This window comes from Electrophorus electricus, chromosome 8 (genome assembly GCF_041902795.1).
Source record: "Electrophorus electricus isolate QZ-2024a chromosome 8, ASM4190279v1, whole genome shotgun sequence".
Classification (NCBI taxonomy): domain Eukaryota; kingdom Metazoa; phylum Chordata; class Actinopteri; order Gymnotiformes; family Gymnotidae; genus Electrophorus; species Electrophorus electricus.
The window spans coordinates 24,101,217-24,120,782 of record NC_137504.1 but is presented as its reverse complement, the minus strand read 5'-3'; the positions used below and the strand labels follow the sequence as shown (position 1 = coordinate 24,120,782).

The 19,566-nt window shown below is 40.9% G+C and overlaps 4 protein-coding genes across 6 annotated transcripts; 1 reads left to right on the top strand and 3 right to left on the bottom strand.

Annotated features, from left to right (window-relative positions):
- The first annotated feature begins 54 nt into the window (after positions 1–54).
- Positions 55–6,934, top strand: apooa (apolipoprotein O, a). 2 transcript variants are annotated; one of them, XM_081718604.1, is made up of 9 exons: positions 55–192; positions 1,400–1,504; positions 1,624–1,743; positions 3,839–3,893; positions 4,161–4,256; positions 4,582–4,673; positions 5,737–5,835; positions 6,030–6,077; positions 6,617–6,934. In XM_081718604.1, exons 1-8 carry the CDS (start codon positions 136–138, stop codon positions 6,075–6,077), a joined length of 672 nt encoding a protein of 223 aa, XP_081574730.1. In that variant the 5' UTR covers positions 55–135; the 3' UTR covers positions 6,617–6,934. The 2 variants fall into 2 exon arrangements, with proteins under 2 accessions (XP_081574730.1, XP_026854291.2); XM_026998490.3 differs by having other exon boundaries at positions 6,591–6,934.
- A 1,043-nt stretch (positions 6,935–7,977) lies between these two features.
- Positions 7,978–9,678, bottom strand: sat1a.2 (spermidine/spermine N1-acetyltransferase 1a, duplicate 2). Its single transcript, XM_026998491.3, has 6 exons — positions 9,422–9,678; positions 9,197–9,248; positions 9,020–9,103; positions 8,574–8,675; positions 8,387–8,427; positions 7,978–8,256 (listed from the first exon to the last, which is right to left on the bottom strand). The coding sequence occupies exons 1-6, from the start codon at positions 9,485–9,487 to the stop codon at positions 8,089–8,091; spliced, it is 513 nt and encodes a 170-aa protein (XP_026854292.1). The 5' UTR covers positions 9,488–9,678; the 3' UTR covers positions 7,978–8,088.
- Positions 9,679–12,429: 2,751 nt separating this feature from the next.
- Positions 12,430–15,131, bottom strand: LOC118240052 (diamine acetyltransferase 1-like). Of its 2 annotated transcripts, XM_026998492.3 has the most exons (6): positions 14,899–15,130; positions 14,693–14,744; positions 14,527–14,607; positions 13,786–13,887; positions 13,432–13,472; positions 12,430–12,994 (listed from the first exon to the last, which is right to left on the bottom strand). In XM_026998492.3, exons 1-6 carry the CDS (start codon positions 14,962–14,964, stop codon positions 12,824–12,826), a joined length of 513 nt encoding a protein of 170 aa, XP_026854293.1. In that variant the 5' UTR covers positions 14,965–15,130; the 3' UTR covers positions 12,430–12,823. The 2 variants fall into 2 exon arrangements, with proteins under 2 accessions (XP_026854293.1, XP_081576181.1); XM_081720055.1 differs by lacking the exon at positions 13,786–13,887 and having other exon boundaries at positions 14,899–15,131.
- A 1,762-nt stretch (positions 15,132–16,893) lies between these two features.
- prdx4 (peroxiredoxin 4) lies at positions 16,894–19,525 on the bottom strand. Its single transcript, XM_026998451.3, has 7 exons — positions 19,200–19,525; positions 18,432–18,549; positions 18,126–18,242; positions 17,901–18,023; positions 17,376–17,506; positions 17,154–17,188; positions 16,894–17,031 (listed from the first exon to the last, which is right to left on the bottom strand). The coding sequence occupies exons 1-7, from the start codon at positions 19,405–19,407 to the stop codon at positions 16,981–16,983; spliced, it is 783 nt and encodes a 260-aa protein (XP_026854252.1). The 5' UTR covers positions 19,408–19,525; the 3' UTR covers positions 16,894–16,980.
- Positions 19,526–19,566: the final 41 nt, after the last annotated feature.

Here is a 19,566-nt window from a genome sequence, read left to right as displayed (position 1 = left end):
ATTAGCTTAGGCTATCTGTTAAACGACTAGAGAGTAGGACGCAAAATATATATATATATATAATTATTTATAGGTGGTCTAATTCCTTTAGCGGATACAGCACCTTAGAGCTACACTAGGTGGCAATATGCACAAATGTGCACGCATTCCCCGCTAAATACTATAGCGAAGAAGAGCATGAACATGTACAAGGTGAGAATTAAAAAACTTTGGAGAGTGAATATACAGATTCCTTTACAGCAGGAGGCTTAAAACATTTTAGATCAAAAACCGTTTAGCGCGTCATTCTGCTAAAAGCAGGTGTGTCGTATGCTAAATTTGTAACCTAAGGGCGCTAGATTTGTTCTCAGCCGGGTGGTAAAGAGGGCACTTGAGAATTGATGAAGTCGAAGGACATTTCAGGCTTGCGTGTAGAAGTGTATCATTGCTTTCCTTTTAATGCTGCCATTTCGTAACGTTTAATTTAATTCAGTTGAAGCTGCATAATAATGACTATACGTGCAAATCAGGAGTTTATCTGCTGCAAGGCAAATGAAATTTGTGTTTTGAACTTGTTTTGTTAACGAATGCGACTTCGTTTCAAATTGTCATTTCATTTTATTTTGGTCAGATACATAGAATAAACGATTAAAGTAAAATTGCAGTCTAAATATGTTGGCACTTAAGGTTCCTGAGGCAGAATTCATGGTTGCATTTGTTTTAAAACACTAGGTGGCGCTGCCCCTTCGTTTAACCTGTCGAATGCGTTCTTATCACGAATTTAAGGGTGTTGCGTACTTGGATGTTGCATGAGCAATACATTTGTGCTTAAAATACGATACACTTCACTGTAATTTCATGCTCAAATGCTGAATGATATTCTGCAAATAATGTTTTGGAACCTCAGTTTTCTCAGTGATCAAAGTTCACTGTAAATTGTATCCTAATCTAGTATGTAAAATTTATACAGATCCTCTGGCCTTTGCACTTCATACTGGACATGTAATAGAAAGAGCCTGAGCTCATCTATAATGGAGTTGCTAAGTAGGTCCCTCACAATGAACTCGTATTGTGTGGGTGTGCTTTTTTTCCTTTTTTTTTGTGGGGGGAAAATGCACACATTATCCACCAAAAACACATGCATGTAGAAATCTAACATAGAATAAACAGACACAAAGTCTCTATTTAAGTGTGTACTGGGAGAATAAACAAGTTAGCATTCTGTATTGATTAGTTATGTCTCTCTGTATTGCCATTTCTTATCACAGTTTTCTTTAGCAGTCTAGATGAAAATGTTCCATTAAAAGTTTGAGTTTCTCACCTGTTTACATATTTGCAAAGATTCCTGAATTAATACAGATCACTATGATTGCCTCTCTGCCATATTCCATTTCCATGGTGATGGTGGATGCTGCTCCAGGTGGGAGGCACAGTTGGCCTCTCGGGCGTCCTGGGCATGATGTCAGCATCCGTGCTAGCTGCCAGTGACGGCGAGAAGCCCAGCGACAATATAAGTGTGGATGAGGTAAAGGCACCCCAGTGCCTCCTGATGTGTACAGAGAATAATATGCGTATGTGAATGTTTTGAATCTTGAGGAATCTTCCAGAGCTGTTGGCAGTAGGTGTACTATGTGTGTCTTTCAGCTTTCTCTCTACACGATTCCCCAGCAAAACTTCAACTATGTGGAGCCAGAAAAGGGACCGGTGGAGGACGGTGTAGCCATGCTGAGGAAAATGGCAGAGCCATACACCACCTGGTGCCAGGTACTCACAAGGGCTTGGCCTCACCAGTAGGCTCAGGTTACGGGCTGGCCTGCTGCCCAATGTAGACTTCCCTTGAGCAGACTCGTTCCTTGAGGCTCTTGTGCTGTACACTTACCTGCTTTAATGAAGTGACTCACCTCATTCAGCCACAGACTCCTTCAAACTGGCCTCATCCTGGGTTGAGTGCACCCAGTTACCTAGTGTGACGCAGTGGCTTGTGTAGGCACCTGCCCAACTTTCTCTCACATGCGCTGGGTGTGCTTGGAGCCAATGCACTGCTTGGCCTCTTGCTTCCTCAGCACAAGCTTGCAGCTTCTTTCTGGGTCAGATTCCAGCCCTGTCTGTGCTGATTTAAGGCACACAGGCAAATGCTAGGCCAGTGCTTCTTCTAAAGATTCTTATGCCAGACAAATTTCACTGGTGGTGTCCTGTGGGTGTTTCCAGTTACAGATGGAGGATCCAGTCACCTTTCTTCCATAGTGGAGTGTCTCTGCTGGGCTGTTTACTTTACAGTAACAGTAAATATGCTCTCCACATGGCCCGGCCCAGAGAGCTGTGTGTAGTAAATATAGTAAGTTATGCAGATGTAAAAGGTCGAAGCAGCCTGACTCTGGTCCTTCACCCTCTGACACTTCACTTTCATGTACACTGGACAATGATCTCTTAATCTCTGTTAATCTAATCAAGCTTAATGAGAATTTCATAGAAGGAACTGCATGCCTTTAACCAGATAATAAACCCAACATACAATCACAGATAAGCTGTATGGTTGTATCCTACTAATCTTGATGCTCATTGTTGGGATACTGATCTAGAGTCAGCCACTCCACTACTTCATTTATGATCTAGTGTTTCTAATTGTTTGGTCATGGTTTTACTGCCCTGTCTCGCTGACAGCCCCCTTTCAGCACACGAGCAATTTAACCAAACAGAAAGTTCAGGTGTCTTCTCACCCCATGGCTACACGCACACATGCAGGCACCCACCCTTCCTTCCCATACTTTGCTGCTTTGCACTTCCACTGCTGGTAGTCTACATTGGCAGTTGTCCTGTATAAACTTTCCAGCTTCTCTGGCTCTTCATGAGTGAAATCAGAACTTATGGAATACTTGGTCTGCATGTTTGATCGTCCACAACCTGGACTCCTTTCCTCTGTGAGTGACCTGAGACATGTCCAGCCTCACCTTGTGCTCCTGTGTGGGATACAGGCCTGGTCCAGCCTTGACTTTGCTCAGAGCTGCATCATTGAGTCTTTGTCCTTTCTCTCCTTTGCTTAAAGCAGAGCTGGATTGAGAGGCACTTCTCATATGGACATTTGGCCTGTCAGCTGGTGTTGCTGTTTTTGCTTGTGTCAAAAGGTTTGTTTTTCGCTCTGGAGAACTGAAAATGTGTGAGAACCAGCTCACCAGCTGCGGGAGGCTGTCCTCAGAGGAATGAGCAGAGTAATCCACCATGTCTGCTAAAAAGAGGCCAGTGTGTAAAGAAGAAGCAGTGTGTTATGAATTAGCAGCACCCACAGGCATTGCTGAATTGGTCTTTCTTGGACCTATCCAAGCAAATGGCAATGGCAAATGGCTTTCACACTCTCCACAGCTACAAATGCTGGCACTGACTGGCTGATTCATTTGTGACCTTTGATTATAATATTTTGTTATTTTGAAGATGAGATGTAGACATTCGCTTATACACACTTAAACATAGGCCTCAAGGGTGACCTACACACTAGTTTCCACTGTGCATATCCTAAATTAATGTATTGAACATAATTTCTTCATGGTGTTTCAGGGAAATGCACTGGGTTCCAAAAGCTGATGTGTAAGCTCACAAGTCATTCTGTCAGACATTATGGCTTAACCAGAGCCAGACACTGAGTGACCATAAAAATCATAAACATCTCCTGGTAAACCTTTGGAATAATAAATCTTTTGAACTTTCTCATCCGGCAGAGAAAGTGAGAGAAATTTTAACCAGGAAAGAAAATCTGAGTGTGTGTATACAAGTCTCATCAAGTAACCGGCTCAAAAAATGGAAACACAATGTTCAGCAGTGAGACACCAGTCTGTAGGAGGATAATGTTATTTCCTGTGTGAAACAGGGTGCCTATGGAGCAGTAAAGCCCAAGGTGGACTATGCACTTCAGTTTGGCCAAGGTGAGAAAACACAGTTAAATAAGATTAACAGTAGTTATAGTACATTTTAAAATGGATGAAGTTAACATTAGAGCTGGTTCTGTGGGTAAAGAGCCACAGATTTGGTGGCTGGTTACTGTACTGGCTCGGTTAATGTAATTGCCAGTTACTATAATTAACTGTAGTAGTGGTGGGATACTGTAATGGCTAGTTACCATAATAGCTGAATACTCTAGAGGCTGGTGAAGGTAATGACTGACTGGTTACTGTCCCATCTCAATTCTACAGACAGTTATACATATTTGAAGAACCCTCCCTCACAGTTCTACCCCAGGGCAGGAATCATTGGTTTTGCTGGCATCCTTGGCCTCTTCCTGGCAAGAGGTAATGTGACTATTTACAACTAGTTTTAACACTGCAGTGAAATTTACAAATAGTGATAGTGATGTGCAATTGTCACGGTCTTTGTAGTAGGTTTCTGAAATTGTGCATTACCAGATAGGTGACCTGTGCATATAGAATGTTATAAGCCCAGAGTATATGTTATTTCATAGTAAAGGTGAGGGGGTGCACTCATTACATTGTTAGTAAGCATGTGTCTTTGATGACCTTACTGGTCTGTGGTCTGCATGCTTCTGTTTTATTCTGAATCATTTTGAAGCTTTGGCTTGTTCACTGTTTTTGTATATGTCTGTGTTCATTCCTCCAGGTTCCAGGCTAAAGAAGCTGGTCTACCCAATTGGTCTGATGACTGTGGGAACTGCCATGTACTATCCACAAGAAGCAGCCAGCATTGCAAAGGTGCGTGTGAGTGCAAGCAAATGTTTAATCTGTATTTATTTTTAACTGCCTCTGAGATGAGTCTGAGATATTGAAATGGTAATTGTGCAAGCTGGGCCAGGGTGTGATTTCAGTTGATGCCAAGTTATGGCTTTATCAAGTTCAAAGTCACAATAAAAGTGAATGTTAGGTTTGGAACACACATGCCCTGCTTCTGGTTGGGGGAAGAAGATATCTGCTTATATACTTCCAATCTGTCAGACGCTCAGTTTGAAGTTGTAGCTGCATGTGCTGTTACATACGCCACTACAACCTGTAGTAACCATGTGATGTGTTTCTAATGCTCTGTGGCTAGAGTGCATTTTGTTCAGTACCCGTGTGTGCGTGGTCGTGATGCTGGAATGTGTTTTTCTCCATTCCTGCTGAGTTGTGGGGAATGTTTATTATTAACCGATCATTCTATTATCATCACTGTCTGGAGGGGGGAAAGGGTTGGGGGGGCACAAGTTCATGATCCAGAAGTTTCCATCACACCTGCCCAGATTAAAATGAGAGATGGAGTGCTTCTCTCTCTCTCTCCAGGGTAAACCCATCATGGTGCTGACCCGCACCCTCCTTTCCTTTAGCTGCCTGCTGGTTGTGGTAGATAGCTGGACTTTTTTCCCCATGTGCAGTGGGGGTTAATGACCTTTTCCTGCCATACCTCCTGCTCAGGTGGGACCTGCTGACTGAATGCTGTAACACCCCTCTGACACTTTACTTAACGTGAATGATGATTGACAGGGTGAAGGTGGGGCTGCCTCATCTTCAGACACATTTGTATTACATGTGTTTGTAGAGGAGTCACACGAAGCTCTGAGGTCATGGGCTGCTACGACATGGGTGGAGTTGTAGCAATTGTAGCTTGGCATGTTCCAAACCTATCACTGTTCTCCAGGGTGGGGTTGGGGGGAAAAGGCTATTTTTTGATGTGCTTTATCACTGCTATTTCCTATTGTCCTCTCCATGTTCCGTTCTCTCATTCTCTCTAATATGCGTGTGTGTCTGTATTATGGCCTTCCTGTCGCTTCTCATCCTCATGCAGAAAACTGGCAGTTCCGTGTATGAGTGGACCCTACATGCGTACATTGCTGCAGAAAACCTGATTAAAAGCAAGCCGGGCCCAAAAGCACATGCAGAGAAGGCAAGTCTTCTCCAGCACAGCAGAAACGGGAGCCATGCTTCACTCTGTGTACTTGTGCACTTGGTGTAACTTGCTGAGGCACTCTGATCCCACAAGATTCAACCGCCTTTTTCTTTTCTTTTTTAAATTTAATTTTGTTTATTTAAGTGTGCCTTGTAACCCCTGACTCCTGACCTTGCTTAATTTTTCCACAGATTGAGCAGGCAGAGGAGAAACCTTCCAGTGAGGAGACGAAAGCTTAGGTAGGGAATAACAGCCGCTTCATCACAGCATGATAAAAACATCATAACTAACACTACAACACAGCTGGGTATTGCATCATAATACCGTACCCATAACACAGCTCAGTTCAATATAATGTGCTTGCTTGCACAACCGCAAGCTTTACAGCCAGTGTCATGTCTCTTCAAGTGAGTACAGACCTTCCTGTGGTTTAGTAACCTCTGCATATGTTTTATTCACTTCCCCATGGAGCAGATTTTTGATACTATTGTGCTTTAACCCTACAGTACTGCTGATGGAAGTTGCTGTTATACTGGTCTGAGTTCAGTTGTGTACAGTCTTATGATGAGGTTGGGGTTTGTTTAGGTGGAGATGGTCTTGGATTTAAAAGAGCACATCCAGCTGCTGGTGGAATGTTACTCTCTGCACTGCCTTTTTGAATCAGTAGTTTGGTTTAAGAAATGCCTTTTTCTTAAAGTTTTTGATGCTTATTTTGCCTAAAAGCTGGATATAACTATCATCTTCATTTGCAGATATTGCATCCTTTCTGGGTTGACAGGGTGATGGCATGCTGTAACCTGTGAGCTGGAGTGTTGAGGATACAACCCATAATGCCTGAGCTCTCCCTCCTCCTCCTGTGAATCTCCTGCCTTCTCTTTTAATTTCTGCCGTTTGAACTTCTCCTTTGGTCACTTCCTTTGGCTCACCCTTTAGACCTGCTTATACACTAACCACTCCTTCAGCAAAAGGGGAGTGGTTTGTCAAAAGTTCTGAACTTGGAAACTTCAAGAACTACCACAATGGTATTTTAATGTATATTGATGATTATTTTAATGTATATTCATGTACAAACTTGAATAAAATGGTCTAGATTCCACATTCTTGTGTACAGTGTTGTAAAAGGAGATGACTGGATAAAATAAAGTATGCCATAAAGTAACATTTTACCATGGGGCAGTAGTGCTGGTCCAGACATCTCCAAGGCTTGCTTGTTCTGGCATTTTTTTTTCTAAAAATCACTTCCTTTTTTAAGCAGACGGGTTTCAGGGAAGCATAACTGACTACTTTGTCATGGAAACAAACTCAAAAACCAGTTCTGTCCAGAAATGGACATCCACAGTTTGTTGCAAAACAGTTTCACATACGCTGAGTGGGTATTGCCTGTCATTGCCATCAAGTCTTTGAAAGGAGAAACGGCTGCACCAGCTTTACAGACTAAGAACTATATAAGCTTTAAAAGTGTACTTGTTTAAATGAACTTTAAATCTGATGAGAAAAAAGTACATTTTTGGCAAGCCTTGTTAGGGAGTAAGAAATGAGTAAATTAGAAAGTTTTATCTAGAATTTTAGTTTTTGGAGAATTCACAAAACTAATCAAAGCAGTAACCAATGATTGAATGTGCCAAAAAAAAGCAAGCCATGTTTAGTTTTCATGGTGCAGACATACTAACTTATCATTTTTGCAATAACATTGAATTACAACCATAAAATCAGTTCATATTCCAGTATATTTTACATGTGAGACATTGTTTCTTTTGCAAAGTATTTCAGTGCACCTGCTTGGTGGACCTCCATTCCTTTGACCAAAATTGATTTAATCATGTTACCTTTAATTTCATTATGAACAGCTAATTTGAGTACAGTAACATCCATTTCTTTAAAAAGAGAAAGCAACAATCTCTGTATGTTTTAAGTTCTTTCCCACAGGCTCTCTCCCCCCAAGTTAGGTCCCAACCCAAGAGTAGTCATAGTTTAATGTGCTCATCAGTCCCTTAATCTGAGAATGGACCTGTGAGCAGGGTTTTGAACAGCAGTTTCACTGCTCAGATACTCCTGAATAAACACAGCTAAGTAAGCCTTTTATAAGTTGAAATGGGGAGAGCAGCCAACACACAAACTAAAGAAAAATGGTGCACAACATTTCTACAGTAAATGTGTACTTTATTAGTCTTGAGAAGTACAGGGGAGCTTCAGCTCATTTTTCTCAGGTAAGAGGGGTGAGCTGGGCTCCGTATGGTCACCGTCTGCTGTCTACTTGGCGGACATCTTGAGCAGGCTCTGCTTGTTGATCTCAAACAGTCGCCAGCCCTCCTCGAGCGAGAGGTCTGAGGCTCCACGCCGCTTGTAGAACTCGATGGACGGTTTGTTCCACTCCGCCACGATGAAGTGCATACTGCTGCAGCGAGTCTTCACCGCTCTCTGGGGGAGGGGCAGAGGAACTCCATGGTAATTTTAAACAGTCCAAGACAGTTTTACTTAACATTCAGCAGTGGAGCAGATCACCACTGCAGGTTTTATTCTAAGTAGATGACAGAGATGTAAAACTTACTTCACTGAGCAACTTCAGGATTTCTGAGCCAATTCCATAACCTGGAAGTGACATTTCAATTCATGTACACTTTAGTTTGATATGAATGCTTTAGAAGGTAACATTTGTAATAAACAAGTCAGAGAGGCCATACAAAAGATGTTGATCTTTGTCACAGCAAAGGGGTATTATGGCAGAGGACATGTACCTCTGAACTCCTTCATGACGTAGAAGTCTTCCAGGTAGAGTAGCTTTCCAATCCAGGGGTCATAGGTGAAGTAGTACATAGCAAAGCCAACCACTGTATAACCTGAAGTGGGTGAACAAGTTTCCGTTAGCGGACGAATGGGCCAGAATTCCTTTAAAAACCACCTACGCTCTGCTTTGGACAGAAGTGATGGAAGGAGCAGGAATACGAGAACAGGATCATGTGACTTAAGTGACTCATGCATAATGTAACGGTATACGCCCGTGACGTCACGCGAGCGGAACGGGCGGCTTGTGTTATGGGTTTCATTTCACTCATGAAATGAACCACGGACATGACTGGCTCTTGGCGAAAAGTTTACAAAGTATAAATGGGTCACGTCTGTAATAGTATCTTCAAAAAAAACAACCAAAAAAACAAACAAACAAACAAAAAAAAGCACTTGCCCTCTTCGCTCTGTTTTTCCCGAGGTACTTCCGCGACGACGCAGTGGTAGAACGGATGGTCTCCGAAACCGTCCTCCAACAGCTCTAAAAGATAAACAAACAGTAAGCGGAAAGAGACCCAGCAGTAGAAACTTCCGCCATTATTTTGTGACAACAGAAAGAGTGAACTCGCCCTACCTTTCTCGGTCAGAACGACCTGTTCTTCCATTTCTTCGAATTTGGCAAGCTCCTGAAATGTATTTGGGGTTTTTTAATCGTTTGAGATGACACATCAGTTAACGCACAAAGGGTTGCTGAATATGTGGCAAAGCCCATCTTCCTTGTGCGTTTTATCAAAATGTATCATTCGACGTTTGTTGTTCAAACCAATATCCGACATTTACACGCTGACACGAATTTTACCTTTATGAGACGCAAAATATCTGAGACGTCCTTGGGCTCGGCGTTCCGTAATATAAAATTGGCCATTTTCTTCTTTTGCTCTTTTTTCCTTTTCTTACTTGTCCTCGGTAGGTGAAGAGAAGCAAGATTTGTTTCTTCATTCGTTTCCAAGGGGGTTACCCTCAGCAGTAAATCGGGGTTCTGACCCTTCACTAAGGGATCACATGAAGTCTGCAGACACTGACCGCGCTTTGTCCTACTGCGCCGCTCAGTTCGTATTTATACTCGAGAGCAGATGTCGTAATTCCCGGAGCCGAGCAAACCTGCGCGTCATATCCAGTCCCAAGCAGGCTATGTAAAATCTCAAATGCCCGAACAACGGAAGGAGGTCTACTGCGGCGTGTGCTAAAGTACCTTGGCGCTACCTCTTTATTGTATCGGGTCTCCACCACCCCCACCCCCACAAATAGTAGAGTATATTATTCATTTAGTTCAGTAATTTCTTCCGATAGCAAAACAGGAAACCGGAACTACAGGTGATTACATATGATAACGATAAGCAGAGAGGCCCTTATTTGTATATGTGCCATAATTCCTGTAGCGCTGTTGGACAGGTCTGTGTGAAATCAGACACTGAGATGAAAACATGAAATTACTCATCCTCATGTCAGCACACAACATAACTTTGGCTAGTTGGGCCCTACATGACAGCGGAGACTTTGTGTCTTTTGTGAAGGTGACTACATTTAGCTACTTACATTTGAAATTTTATTTTGATGTGATTTTGAAGTTCTTAATCTATGGACATATGTTTGACGTGTTTATCCCCTATTATGTGTGTTCTTTCCCAGTGTCTGGGAAAAAAAAAAAACATATCCTGTGCATATCTATTGCCCTGTAGTGACAGACTGAAAAGGAAGTTTAGTTTATATGTGTGACCTCACTTCCTGTTTCAGTGACAGATCTCCACACACACAAAAAAATAATAGAACAAAGCCGTCTCTAAAGCATAAATCAATTTCTTTGATCTTTGGAGGATGTGACTTTGATTATTTGTATGCTGTAATGACTTTAAGCAGCTTTAAAAAAAAAAAAAAAAAGATTTGGTAGCAGAGTACTTATGGAGGAAACCATCAAGTGTAGGAACATAACAGGATGCATCAAAATTTAAAGTGAGACAAGTGGGAATTTGTAACAAAGTGAGGTAGTTTTGTAACAAAAAATAAACTATAAATAAATAAACCGATTTTAACTAATCTATATTAGTACTGTTCATTAGTGTACTGTGTTTAAAAGCTCTGATTACTTTTATTTCCACATTTCTCACTGTGACATGACATAGTGTCTTAACACTTCAAACATGATACTTAGCCTGGTATTGATTTGGATATTACTGACTGTTCTGAATGAAGGCACTTTATTTGTGCTGAAACCCCAGATTACAGCCTTGTACCCAGCCTACATACAGACCTGTGACCTGTCATCCAAACATCTGTTTTGAAGGCTTTACAGCAGAGGCAATAAAATATTATTTTATTGTTTTATTGTTTTGATCTAGAGGTAAGTATTTTTGTTTTATTGATTTATATCAGTGATTTGATTTTGTGATCCCTCCAAGTGATCCGAGGAGATAACTGCTTTAAATGAAACGTGTTACAGAGGATCTGGCAGTGTGCTCAGAAATTGCAAGTCATTCCTCCAAATATGTAGTATACATTAGAACAAGATTATTCTGATTTATGCTGCTACATAACAGCATAGTAGCACAGTACACAGAACAACAAAGTGTGAAAGCACAACAGTATAAGGAGAGTGTAGAAGAAGAAAAAAAAATGGATACATTAGGCCCAGCTATTACAGAAGAATAGAGTTCATAATTCGTGTTTAATTATACATGTCTAGTAACTACATTTATATATCATTTACTAACTATGTATTCATATTTGTTGGAGGCCTGTTTGTGTTAAAATCTCACTGGCCAGGCCGAAGGTCAGCCGACATCTTGCAGCTGTCAGGCCCTGCACACGTACTGGTAAATCAGAATGTCTGTACCAGGGTTGCGAAACACCTTCCAACACGTTGTCTGTATCCTTGCAAACATATATATAATTAAGCTGTGTATACAAGGCAGGTATAGAATACCAAGAAAGGAGTTTAGATTAAAAGTTCATGACTGATGTGAGAAAGTTGATTAAAAACTCTGACATGTCGAGGGGAGGTTATGGTAAAAAACAAAACAAAACAAAACAAAACCTGCTACTAAGACTCAGAGCCACAGCTTAATGTGAGATTGCATAAGTTTAATATGATCAAATGACTCACCTCAATTCTCTATTGCCTGCATCTCAGGGACCTGCAGCATGGGCTCAGATAGGCTTTAACAATTGTCTACTGTGAACCAGATTAGTTGAGTCTATTAAGATAAAAACATGAGTCCTTGACTCATAGTCATTTAAAATTGCTGTGTGGTAGTATGTAATATATAGTCTAATTAGTCAGAGTGGAATAACTATAAATTCTTATTTGAATAAAACATGAGCACTGAACTGCCGAGTTTTACTATCTGATTAGATGATTTGACAATCAATAAGGCTATTTGTGAGGATAGCTTACTCTTAAAGACGGACAGAACAGACAGCTTAAAGGCCTGTGTTAACAAGTCTAGAACGTTTTAGAGAATAATCACACATAGTCCTAAAGTGGATGTCTCCAATGAGATAATGCCTGTCATAAATTTAAGAAATGCTTCTTTTGGTAATCTAGAATCTCATGTTCAGAGTGTGCCTGTGGTATTGTTAAACAAAGGCCTCTCTCTTGGTGGCAGGGAACAAATGCCTTCAGTTATGTCATAAATAACCCTGCTACATTCTTACTGCAGCCACAGGGAGGTCAGAGAGCTCTGGGGCCTTCATAAGTCTCCATGTGTTTTTTTCACTGTGCTATATGTGAAGCCTCTGATTATCTTTGAGGCTCACAAACTTTCTCATCCCCCAGATAGTTGTAATCCACTTTTTGTGTGACTCAGAGAGTTCCTGTACTGGTCACGTTTTTATTTACTTTGTAAGACACGACAAAAAGAAACACATTTACATTGTATATTTACGTAGTTCTTTGCCAAATTAGAAGTATGTAACATTTTAGCAATATAAATTAGTACAAGAGTCAAAAATCTTTATAATTATTAATACAACTACACAGTAACAAATAGCTATGAATAGTGCAGAACAGTTTGAACATTATCCAGCAGTTATCCGTAGTCTGACTATGTGCTTCTGTGAATTTTTATTCCAAAAAATTACTTTCCTGCTATTTTTTTTTTTTGGCTTTGTTTTTGATTTTACTTTATAGGCTTCACAAATCTCATTACACTGTATACACATAGAATTACAATGAACCAAACAAATTTCTAAATTATTTCAATTTTCACTCTTCAGCCATCATTTTCATGAGACTCTGCTTGTCGATCTTAAACAGTCGCCAGCCCTCCTCGAGCGAGAGGTCTGAGGCTCCACGCCGCTTGTAGAACTCGATGGACGGTTTGTTCCACTCCGCCACGATGAAGTGCATACTGCTGCAGCGAGTCTTCACCGCTGTCTGGGGGAGGGGCAGAGGAACGTCACGGTAACCAGAGTCTTATTAGATGGAAAAGAGAAGCCAAACTATCTTGTTTTAATTAACACCTCAGAGGATTCCACTAAATGCTCTGAGGTGTTACTAAATTGTGATGGCATTAATTCATACTTCTTAGAATTCATTGTAATGTGAACATTGTACTTAGGATATTCATATGAATGTTGCTTTGGGGAAAGAGTATATCACAGCTAATCAACAGTCCTCAATTATTATTAACTTGCAGGTTCCATGTGAGCCACAAACATGGATGCCAAGACACAGACCTTTATGGGCCAGTGGCTACCAGTGGCTCCATCTACAGATCTACATGGGCACTGCTGGGCTGTAAACAACAAGCACAGCAGTGTCTGTGTTGTTTTTCAGCCCAACCCATTAACTTGCAGGAGGGAGATACGTACATGGCTGAGCTCCTTCAGGATTTGTGACCCGATTCCAAAACCTAACGAGGGAATACAGAGATGTGAAATGTAAACAAGCAACAGCTGCACTATTTTTTTTACCTTCCATTACTCAACATAACTCCTGAGTGTCATGTTTTGTTCTGCATTAAAACACTATGAAATTAATAGGTAATAAGCACAATTTGATAATAATCTGATTATCTGAAGCAAATATATTGCCACAGACAAAACACCAAACAGTGCTGTGCTGAGGAACGCCAGGACTGGATCTAAGTAACTGTAAGTGCTGTCTGTTTGTCACTGCTTGAGTACCAAATCTAAACCATGACTCTAAACTCATCACCCATGTACCTCTGTACTCCTTCATGACATAGAAATCTTCCAGGTAGAGCAGCTTCCCAATCCAGGGGTCATAGGTGAAATAATACATGGCAAAGCCAATCACTGTGAAGCCTGGTGGGAATGGGATAATAACACTTGAGCATCAGTTGACTGGAAAATCCACAGTGGACAGAATCACCTGGTTTCCAAAATGTTGACGACAATATTCATAACAGATTACACTGGTAAATTGGTCTTTTTTGATGTCACCATTTATGATTTAGATGTTTTTGAAATTAAATGGTCACTATTGCTAATTACAACACCATTTGCCACCCTACACCACCAATTTGCCATTCTAAAGAGCGTGTGTGAGTTTTTTTTTTTATGTTAGTACAGCTCAGTTTCATTAACTTTTTATACAGCATAAAACGTTAATAGTCTATTATCATTTTGGTTAGTTTTGGGCAGATCTTTGTGTGGTGTAAGGCTGGCGAAACTCCATGTCCCGTGGACCTTACCTGTACTTTGTGTATTTGTATGTTACACTACTGTAACCGATCTTTCAGTTACCTCCCCGCCCACCCATGTACACGAAACGGGTAGTGTACACGGCGAAGCAAGAGACTGTAACCTGAAGACATAAATTACAGAGTGGGGTTTGGGATTCGTCACAATGTGGTGCACTTTATATCTAGTTCGGGAGCGAAAAGTTTAACAGAGGTACCGTCAGCCAGAATCTGATAGTGGAAAAAACCCTGGGAATCTTACCGTTCGTGCCTTTCTCCTTAGGCACTTCAGCAACGATGCAGTGATAGAAAGGGTGATCCCCGAAACCATCCTCCAGCAAATCTGAAATAAATTAACTCGAATAAAAGAACGTTGCGTGTGACCTTTTTCATGCTTAGCTTGCTTGATTTGGCTTGGCTTGGCTTACCATTTTCAGTTAAAATGACTTGTTCTTCCATTTCCTCGTACTTGGCCAGTTCCTACAGCAAGATAAAAGTGAACAGCTGATAAGGTTCTTGCAATACTGCTTTAACTTTCACTTACGGTTTTTAAAACCTCGCACACGCAACGTTTTTTCATTGTAAACGTTTATTTGTCCTCATTTAAATAGGTAATCCATATCGAATTGTTTACCTTTATGAGTCGCAATATGTCAGACACGTCTTTGGGTTCCGCTTTCCGTAAAATGAAATTGGCCATTTTCTTCGTTTACTTTTCTTTCCTTTACTTACAAGTCCTCTGTATGTGAAATGTAGCAAAATTTGCTTCTTCATCCGCTCCCCCGGGGGGCTACAGTCAGAAGTGAGTCTAGGTCTCTCGCCCTTTCCTGTGAAAACGCATAAGTGAGCTGCTGTCCGCTAGAGCTCGCGACCTCTATTTATGCGCTGCATATGGGCGGAGTTTTCCGTTTATTTGTTTTTGTGAGACTTGCTGAAATATTAAACACAGGATAGTGATTATTTGTCAACAGTCGTTTTCCTTGCGTGTTAGTTACGCTTATTGTTAAAACAAGGGTTAATAAATGTCAAAATATTTTAGCTTAGTTCTACTTACAATCTTTCTGATACTACACAGCAATAAACACAAAACTGCCTGTGCATTAAAAAAAAAAAAAAAAGCTCTTAAGACTCTACAGCACTGCATAAACAGTTGTAGACATATGTCGACGGTGACATTACTGAATCTCCTAAACTTACAGGTTCATATTCCAGTGTATTTAAGAAATAGGAAGAACCACCAGACACCAGCAGGTTCATCTCTACCCTTGCATAAATATTGCTGTCACTGTAGCACTGAGTTTATGAGGTTAACAGTTGTTGCTGTTTAAAGAACCTTTTCTGAATGTTCTCTAAAGTAGTATACATTGATTCTTAGTCCTGCTGTTTTCTAGTGGCCCTGGCAGCCTTGGGCACTGTAGTATTTTGTTCTGCAAATTGACTATGTCAGTGTGATTGAGCTATTCAGCTCAGCATGGGTGTTTTCACAGAAAAATAAAAGAAGTGCAATGTATAGACAGGGAAAGCAAAGCCCATGGGTGACAGTGCTGAGTTGAGCAGCTTAAATCCTTTTTGTGGTGCTAAGCAGAACTGTTCCAAGCTCATTGTGATACAAGGTGTTCAAGCTAGAATTAAAACAGCCATCACTGAATTTCAACCAGATGTTTAACAAAATGTTATGCTTTTGGACAGAGTTCCTGAATGTTGTGCAACAGAGCCAAGAGTTCCACTGTACCAAGTGGAAATTTACAGCATGCCTCTTTGCTGGGACAAAGTTCCCTATATCGTACCTTTGACCCTTAAGGTGACATTGCATGGCAGCTGATCTTTGCTGCAAGTGCAGGTGCATGAACATGTCTGAAGTTGAGAAAACACTAAATACAAGGACAATAAACAAAATTACAGGGTTTTAATTTAGGTTTATTTATGATTAGATAAAAGTAACAGCATCATGGAGATGTCCAGGACTTTCCTGGGCATAAATTAAGACATCAGAGCGTCTCCCCTGTAAAAGTTGTAGTTCATTACCAAGCTCTGTTTGGAAAACAAAGTAGGCGTAAGCATAGAAATGTTCAAATTCAACAACAAAACGCAGAATGTTCTTGCAGGTTTTCATTAAACTTTTTCCAGAGGATTTTGTAAAATTTGCACAGGCCTACATACAGCAGACAGGGTTGTTCTGAGAGCTGCTGGAAACACAACTCTAGAGGATTCAAACAGAAGCCAGTGAGTGAAATTCTGAAGAGTGTTTTACAACTGTGTACGAAAAAAAACATATAATTGAAAGTCAGTTAAAATGCAATATGACTGCATTAAAATGGATCTAGAGGAAGCTTATTGAAAATGTTAGAATGTTTCCCAAACATGGTGCATCAGCACTCTCTGCAGGTTAGTGTGAAGTACTAAAATGCTGGTGAAATGCTGCATGTAATTTCTGTAACAACTTCTGTAACAACTTAACCTGTTCTTACTCTTTGTATATGGGTGTGCTTGCATTGTGTTGTCACTGAAAATGGAACCAAGAACCATCAAACAACCAAACACACACTAGTCTTTTACATGCAGAATATGCATTTTACAAGCAAATCTCAAAAATGATAAAATCAGATGTATGGACCAAACAGACCACAGCTCTATCAAAAACCCTGTTTATTCTGTGCTTAGCACACAGCTGTACACCTAGAGCACTCACAGCAATGGCAAATGTAAAACATAGATGTTAGTTCAGTTTGTCAAAATACTTCAGTTTGCCAGAGGGGTCAGGAATAATCTGCAGAGGAAAGAAAAGACAGAAATAGAATTAATCCAGAGTGAGATCACAATCTCACTGGCGCACGCGCGTACACACATGCACGCACGCACACACGCACACGGGCTTAAGATAGGACTCACCGTTTCACTGCCCGGTTTCCAGCCAGCTGGGCAAACTGTAAATAGAGAGAACAAATAAATTCATTATAAAACTGGGACAACATAGTGCTGCAGGTGTGTGTGAGAGCGAGTGAGAGTTTGAGACTGAAAAAGAAAAGTGTACATGCGTGTATATGAATCTGCAAGAGAAAGACAGAGTGAGAGACTGCTGTGTGAGGAAAATTGTGTGTGTGGGGGGCCTGCCTTCTCCGTGCTTGTCCGTGTACTGGAAGGCCTGCACCAGTCTGAGCGTCTCATCCACGGAGCGACCCACAGGCAGATCGTTCATAGTGATCTGCCGCAGTATGCCTTTACCATCGATGATGAACAGACCTCTGACAAACAAACAAACAAATAAATAAATATGCATGTGTCAACAGATAGCTAAAACAGATTACAATGTAATCTCCATGGAGCTCACCAAAAGTCTCAATCTTCACTAAGGTCTAAAGTTGATGTGATTATATGTTACATGTTCCTGTGCTATTCTAACAAAATTCTTATGTACTGAGTACATTTGCCAAATAAACAGATTCTGATTTTTGAGATCCAAGACAAACATAAAAACCAATGTATGCATATAAAAGTTCTTAAAAACAGGTGTGTTCACATAGCAGCTCTACATGTGTTCTTATAACACCCCCGTACTATTCTCTTTGAATCGTTACTGGTATCTGTGGTTTTTATGTGCCTGTTAAGCTGTGATGTGTTGCATGTGTGTGTCTTAACCTGAGTGTGTGTCCCTGGTCCTCCAGGTAGACGCCATAATCCTTGGCGATCTGGTGTGTGAGGTCAGACAGGAGGGGAATTTTCAGTGGTCCAAGACCTCCCTGCTTCCTGGGGGTATTAATCCTAAAAACACAAAAACAAATAAATTTAATTATTGCAAGATAATATGTTGTATTATATAACATAACAGAACAGAATGGAGATGGCTGAAGAATATGTCCTCACCAGGCCAGGTGGGTGAACTGTGAGTCGACAGAACATGCCACAACATCAGCATTGATGGCGTGGAACTCATTCACCCGGTCGCTGAACGCAATGATCTCAGTGGGACATACGAAAGTGCTACAGACAGCGGCAGAGCACAGATTGTATTCCACTATGAGCCTGATTTTTTTTTTACCACACAGAGAAACTTTTTTATATGCTAATGAATGAGTGTTTCACTTTAGAAAAGATAAGATACATCATGCTGTGAAACAGATCCCAGCAGATATACAGTGATCAGATTTACGTTTGCAGGTGCACACTCACAAGTCAAGGGGATAGAAGAAGAAGACTAAATATTTTCCTATATAGTCAGATAGTTTCAGGTCTTTGAACTCTCCGCTGATGACAGCTGTTCCCTCCCAGTGTGGTGCGGGTTTAGAGACTGCAACACAGCAGGTTTTCACAAATCTGAGAGATTTAAAAAGGTTTAAACGTATCTCATAATATAATAATCGAAAAAATATGGGTGCTGGGGGAGGGGTGATACAAAAAAAATGCTCTGGCCCATGACACTAAAATTGTCTTCTTAAAAATCATGCCAGGCCACCAATTTGCAGTATGTCCGTGAATGCTGTCCAACCGTGACGTGTACCAAGGGGAGTGAGATTAGTTCTCCAAAACAAAACCTCTTACATTTACGGCATTTTAAATAGATGTCAAATAGAATCTCTAGGCAAATCTAATCTACAATTTAAAAAAAAACTACCCGTGCGTCCAACAGCATTGAATATAGAAATATAAGTCATTTAGCCGATTATAAGGTGAAGGCTAACTACACGAATCTGTAAATGGCTGTATTGTTAAAAGTATGCTTCACCATAGTTATGTGCAGGCCAAAGCTAACGTAGCTACTACTAAAGCCACTAAGGTAGCGTGTTCTAAAAACTGAAACCATAGCTCACATAAAAGTGCACTTTTCAAAACCCACTTGAGTCAGTGCCAAGTGGTGCTGTAAAGCAAAGAGACAGTAATCATGTAAGCATGCACACAAAGGATCTGCGGGGGGGAAAGAAAATGCAACGCAATGCTTACTTTTTGCTTTGCTGAGATGCAAGGAATGGTCGGACACGGGAACGCGAAAAGCCTCGCCAGGGTAAACGTGTCCTCCGGCGTAGTTGTAGCATTCCTGGTCCTTTTTCTCATTTGCGCCTTGCTCGACCGTGAACTCAAAAAGCAAGCACAGTGTGCAAAACACGCTGATCAACTTTTTGGCCATTTTACTATAATGCAAGACGTCCATTGCTGTGGCTCGCACGGTTCACGTCTTTCTACCAGCGGGAAAACGACTGGCTCCGATTATTTCCGTCTTTTTTCGCCGATTCTTAACACAACTGGATCGAGTGAAGATTGCGAATGGAGTCTGAGCAGATGATATATAATATTTAATGGTTTGATTTGA

Excerpts from the sequence above, each read along its gene's own strand:
- LOC118240052 (XM_026998492.3), bottom strand. The coding sequence starts at position 14,964 with ATGGCCAATTTCATTTTACGGAAAGCGGAACCCAAAGACGTGTCTGAC. Across the intron at positions 14,608-14,692 it reads AGTCATTTTAACTGAAAATG|ATTTGCTGGAGGATGGTTTC; the intron begins GTAAGCCAAGCC and ends AATTTATTTCAG. Across the intron at positions 12,995-13,431 it reads TCCTGAAGGAGCTCAGCCAT|ACAGCGGTGAAGACTCGCTG; the intron begins GTACGTATCTCC and ends CCCCTCCCCCAG.
- sat1a.2 (XM_026998491.3), bottom strand. The coding sequence starts at position 9,487 with ATGGCCAATTTTATATTACGGAACGCCGAGCCCAAGGACGTCTCAGAT. Across the intron at positions 9,104-9,196 it reads GGTCGTTCTGACCGAGAAAG|AGCTGTTGGAGGACGGTTTC; the intron begins GTAGGGCGAGTT and ends TTTATCTTTTAG. Across the intron at positions 8,257-8,386 it reads TCCTGAAGTTGCTCAGTGAA|AGAGCGGTGAAGACTCGCTG; the intron begins GTAAGTTTTACA and ends CCCCTCCCCCAG.
- prdx4 (XM_026998451.3), bottom strand. The coding sequence starts at position 19,407 with ATGGACGTCTTGCATTATAGTAAAATGGCCAAAAAGTTGATCAGCGTG. Across the intron at positions 18,243-18,431 it reads TTCTTCTATCCCCTTGACTT|CACTTTCGTATGTCCCACTG; the intron begins GTGAGTGTGCAC and ends CGCTGTCTGTAG. Across the intron at positions 17,189-17,375 it reads CACGGACAAGCACGGAGAAG|TTTGCCCAGCTGGCTGGAAA; the intron begins GCAGGCCCCCCA and ends CTCTATTTACAG.
- apooa (XM_081718604.1), top strand. The coding sequence starts at position 136 with ATGTGCACGCATTCCCCGCTAAATACTATAGCGAAGAAGAGCATGAAC. Across the intron at positions 193-1,399 it reads AGAGCATGAACATGTACAAG|GTGGGAGGCACAGTTGGCCT; the intron begins GTGAGAATTAAA and ends ATGCTGCTCCAG. Across the intron at positions 1,744-3,838 it reads CATACACCACCTGGTGCCAG|GGTGCCTATGGAGCAGTAAA; the intron begins GTACTCACAAGG and ends TGTGTGAAACAG.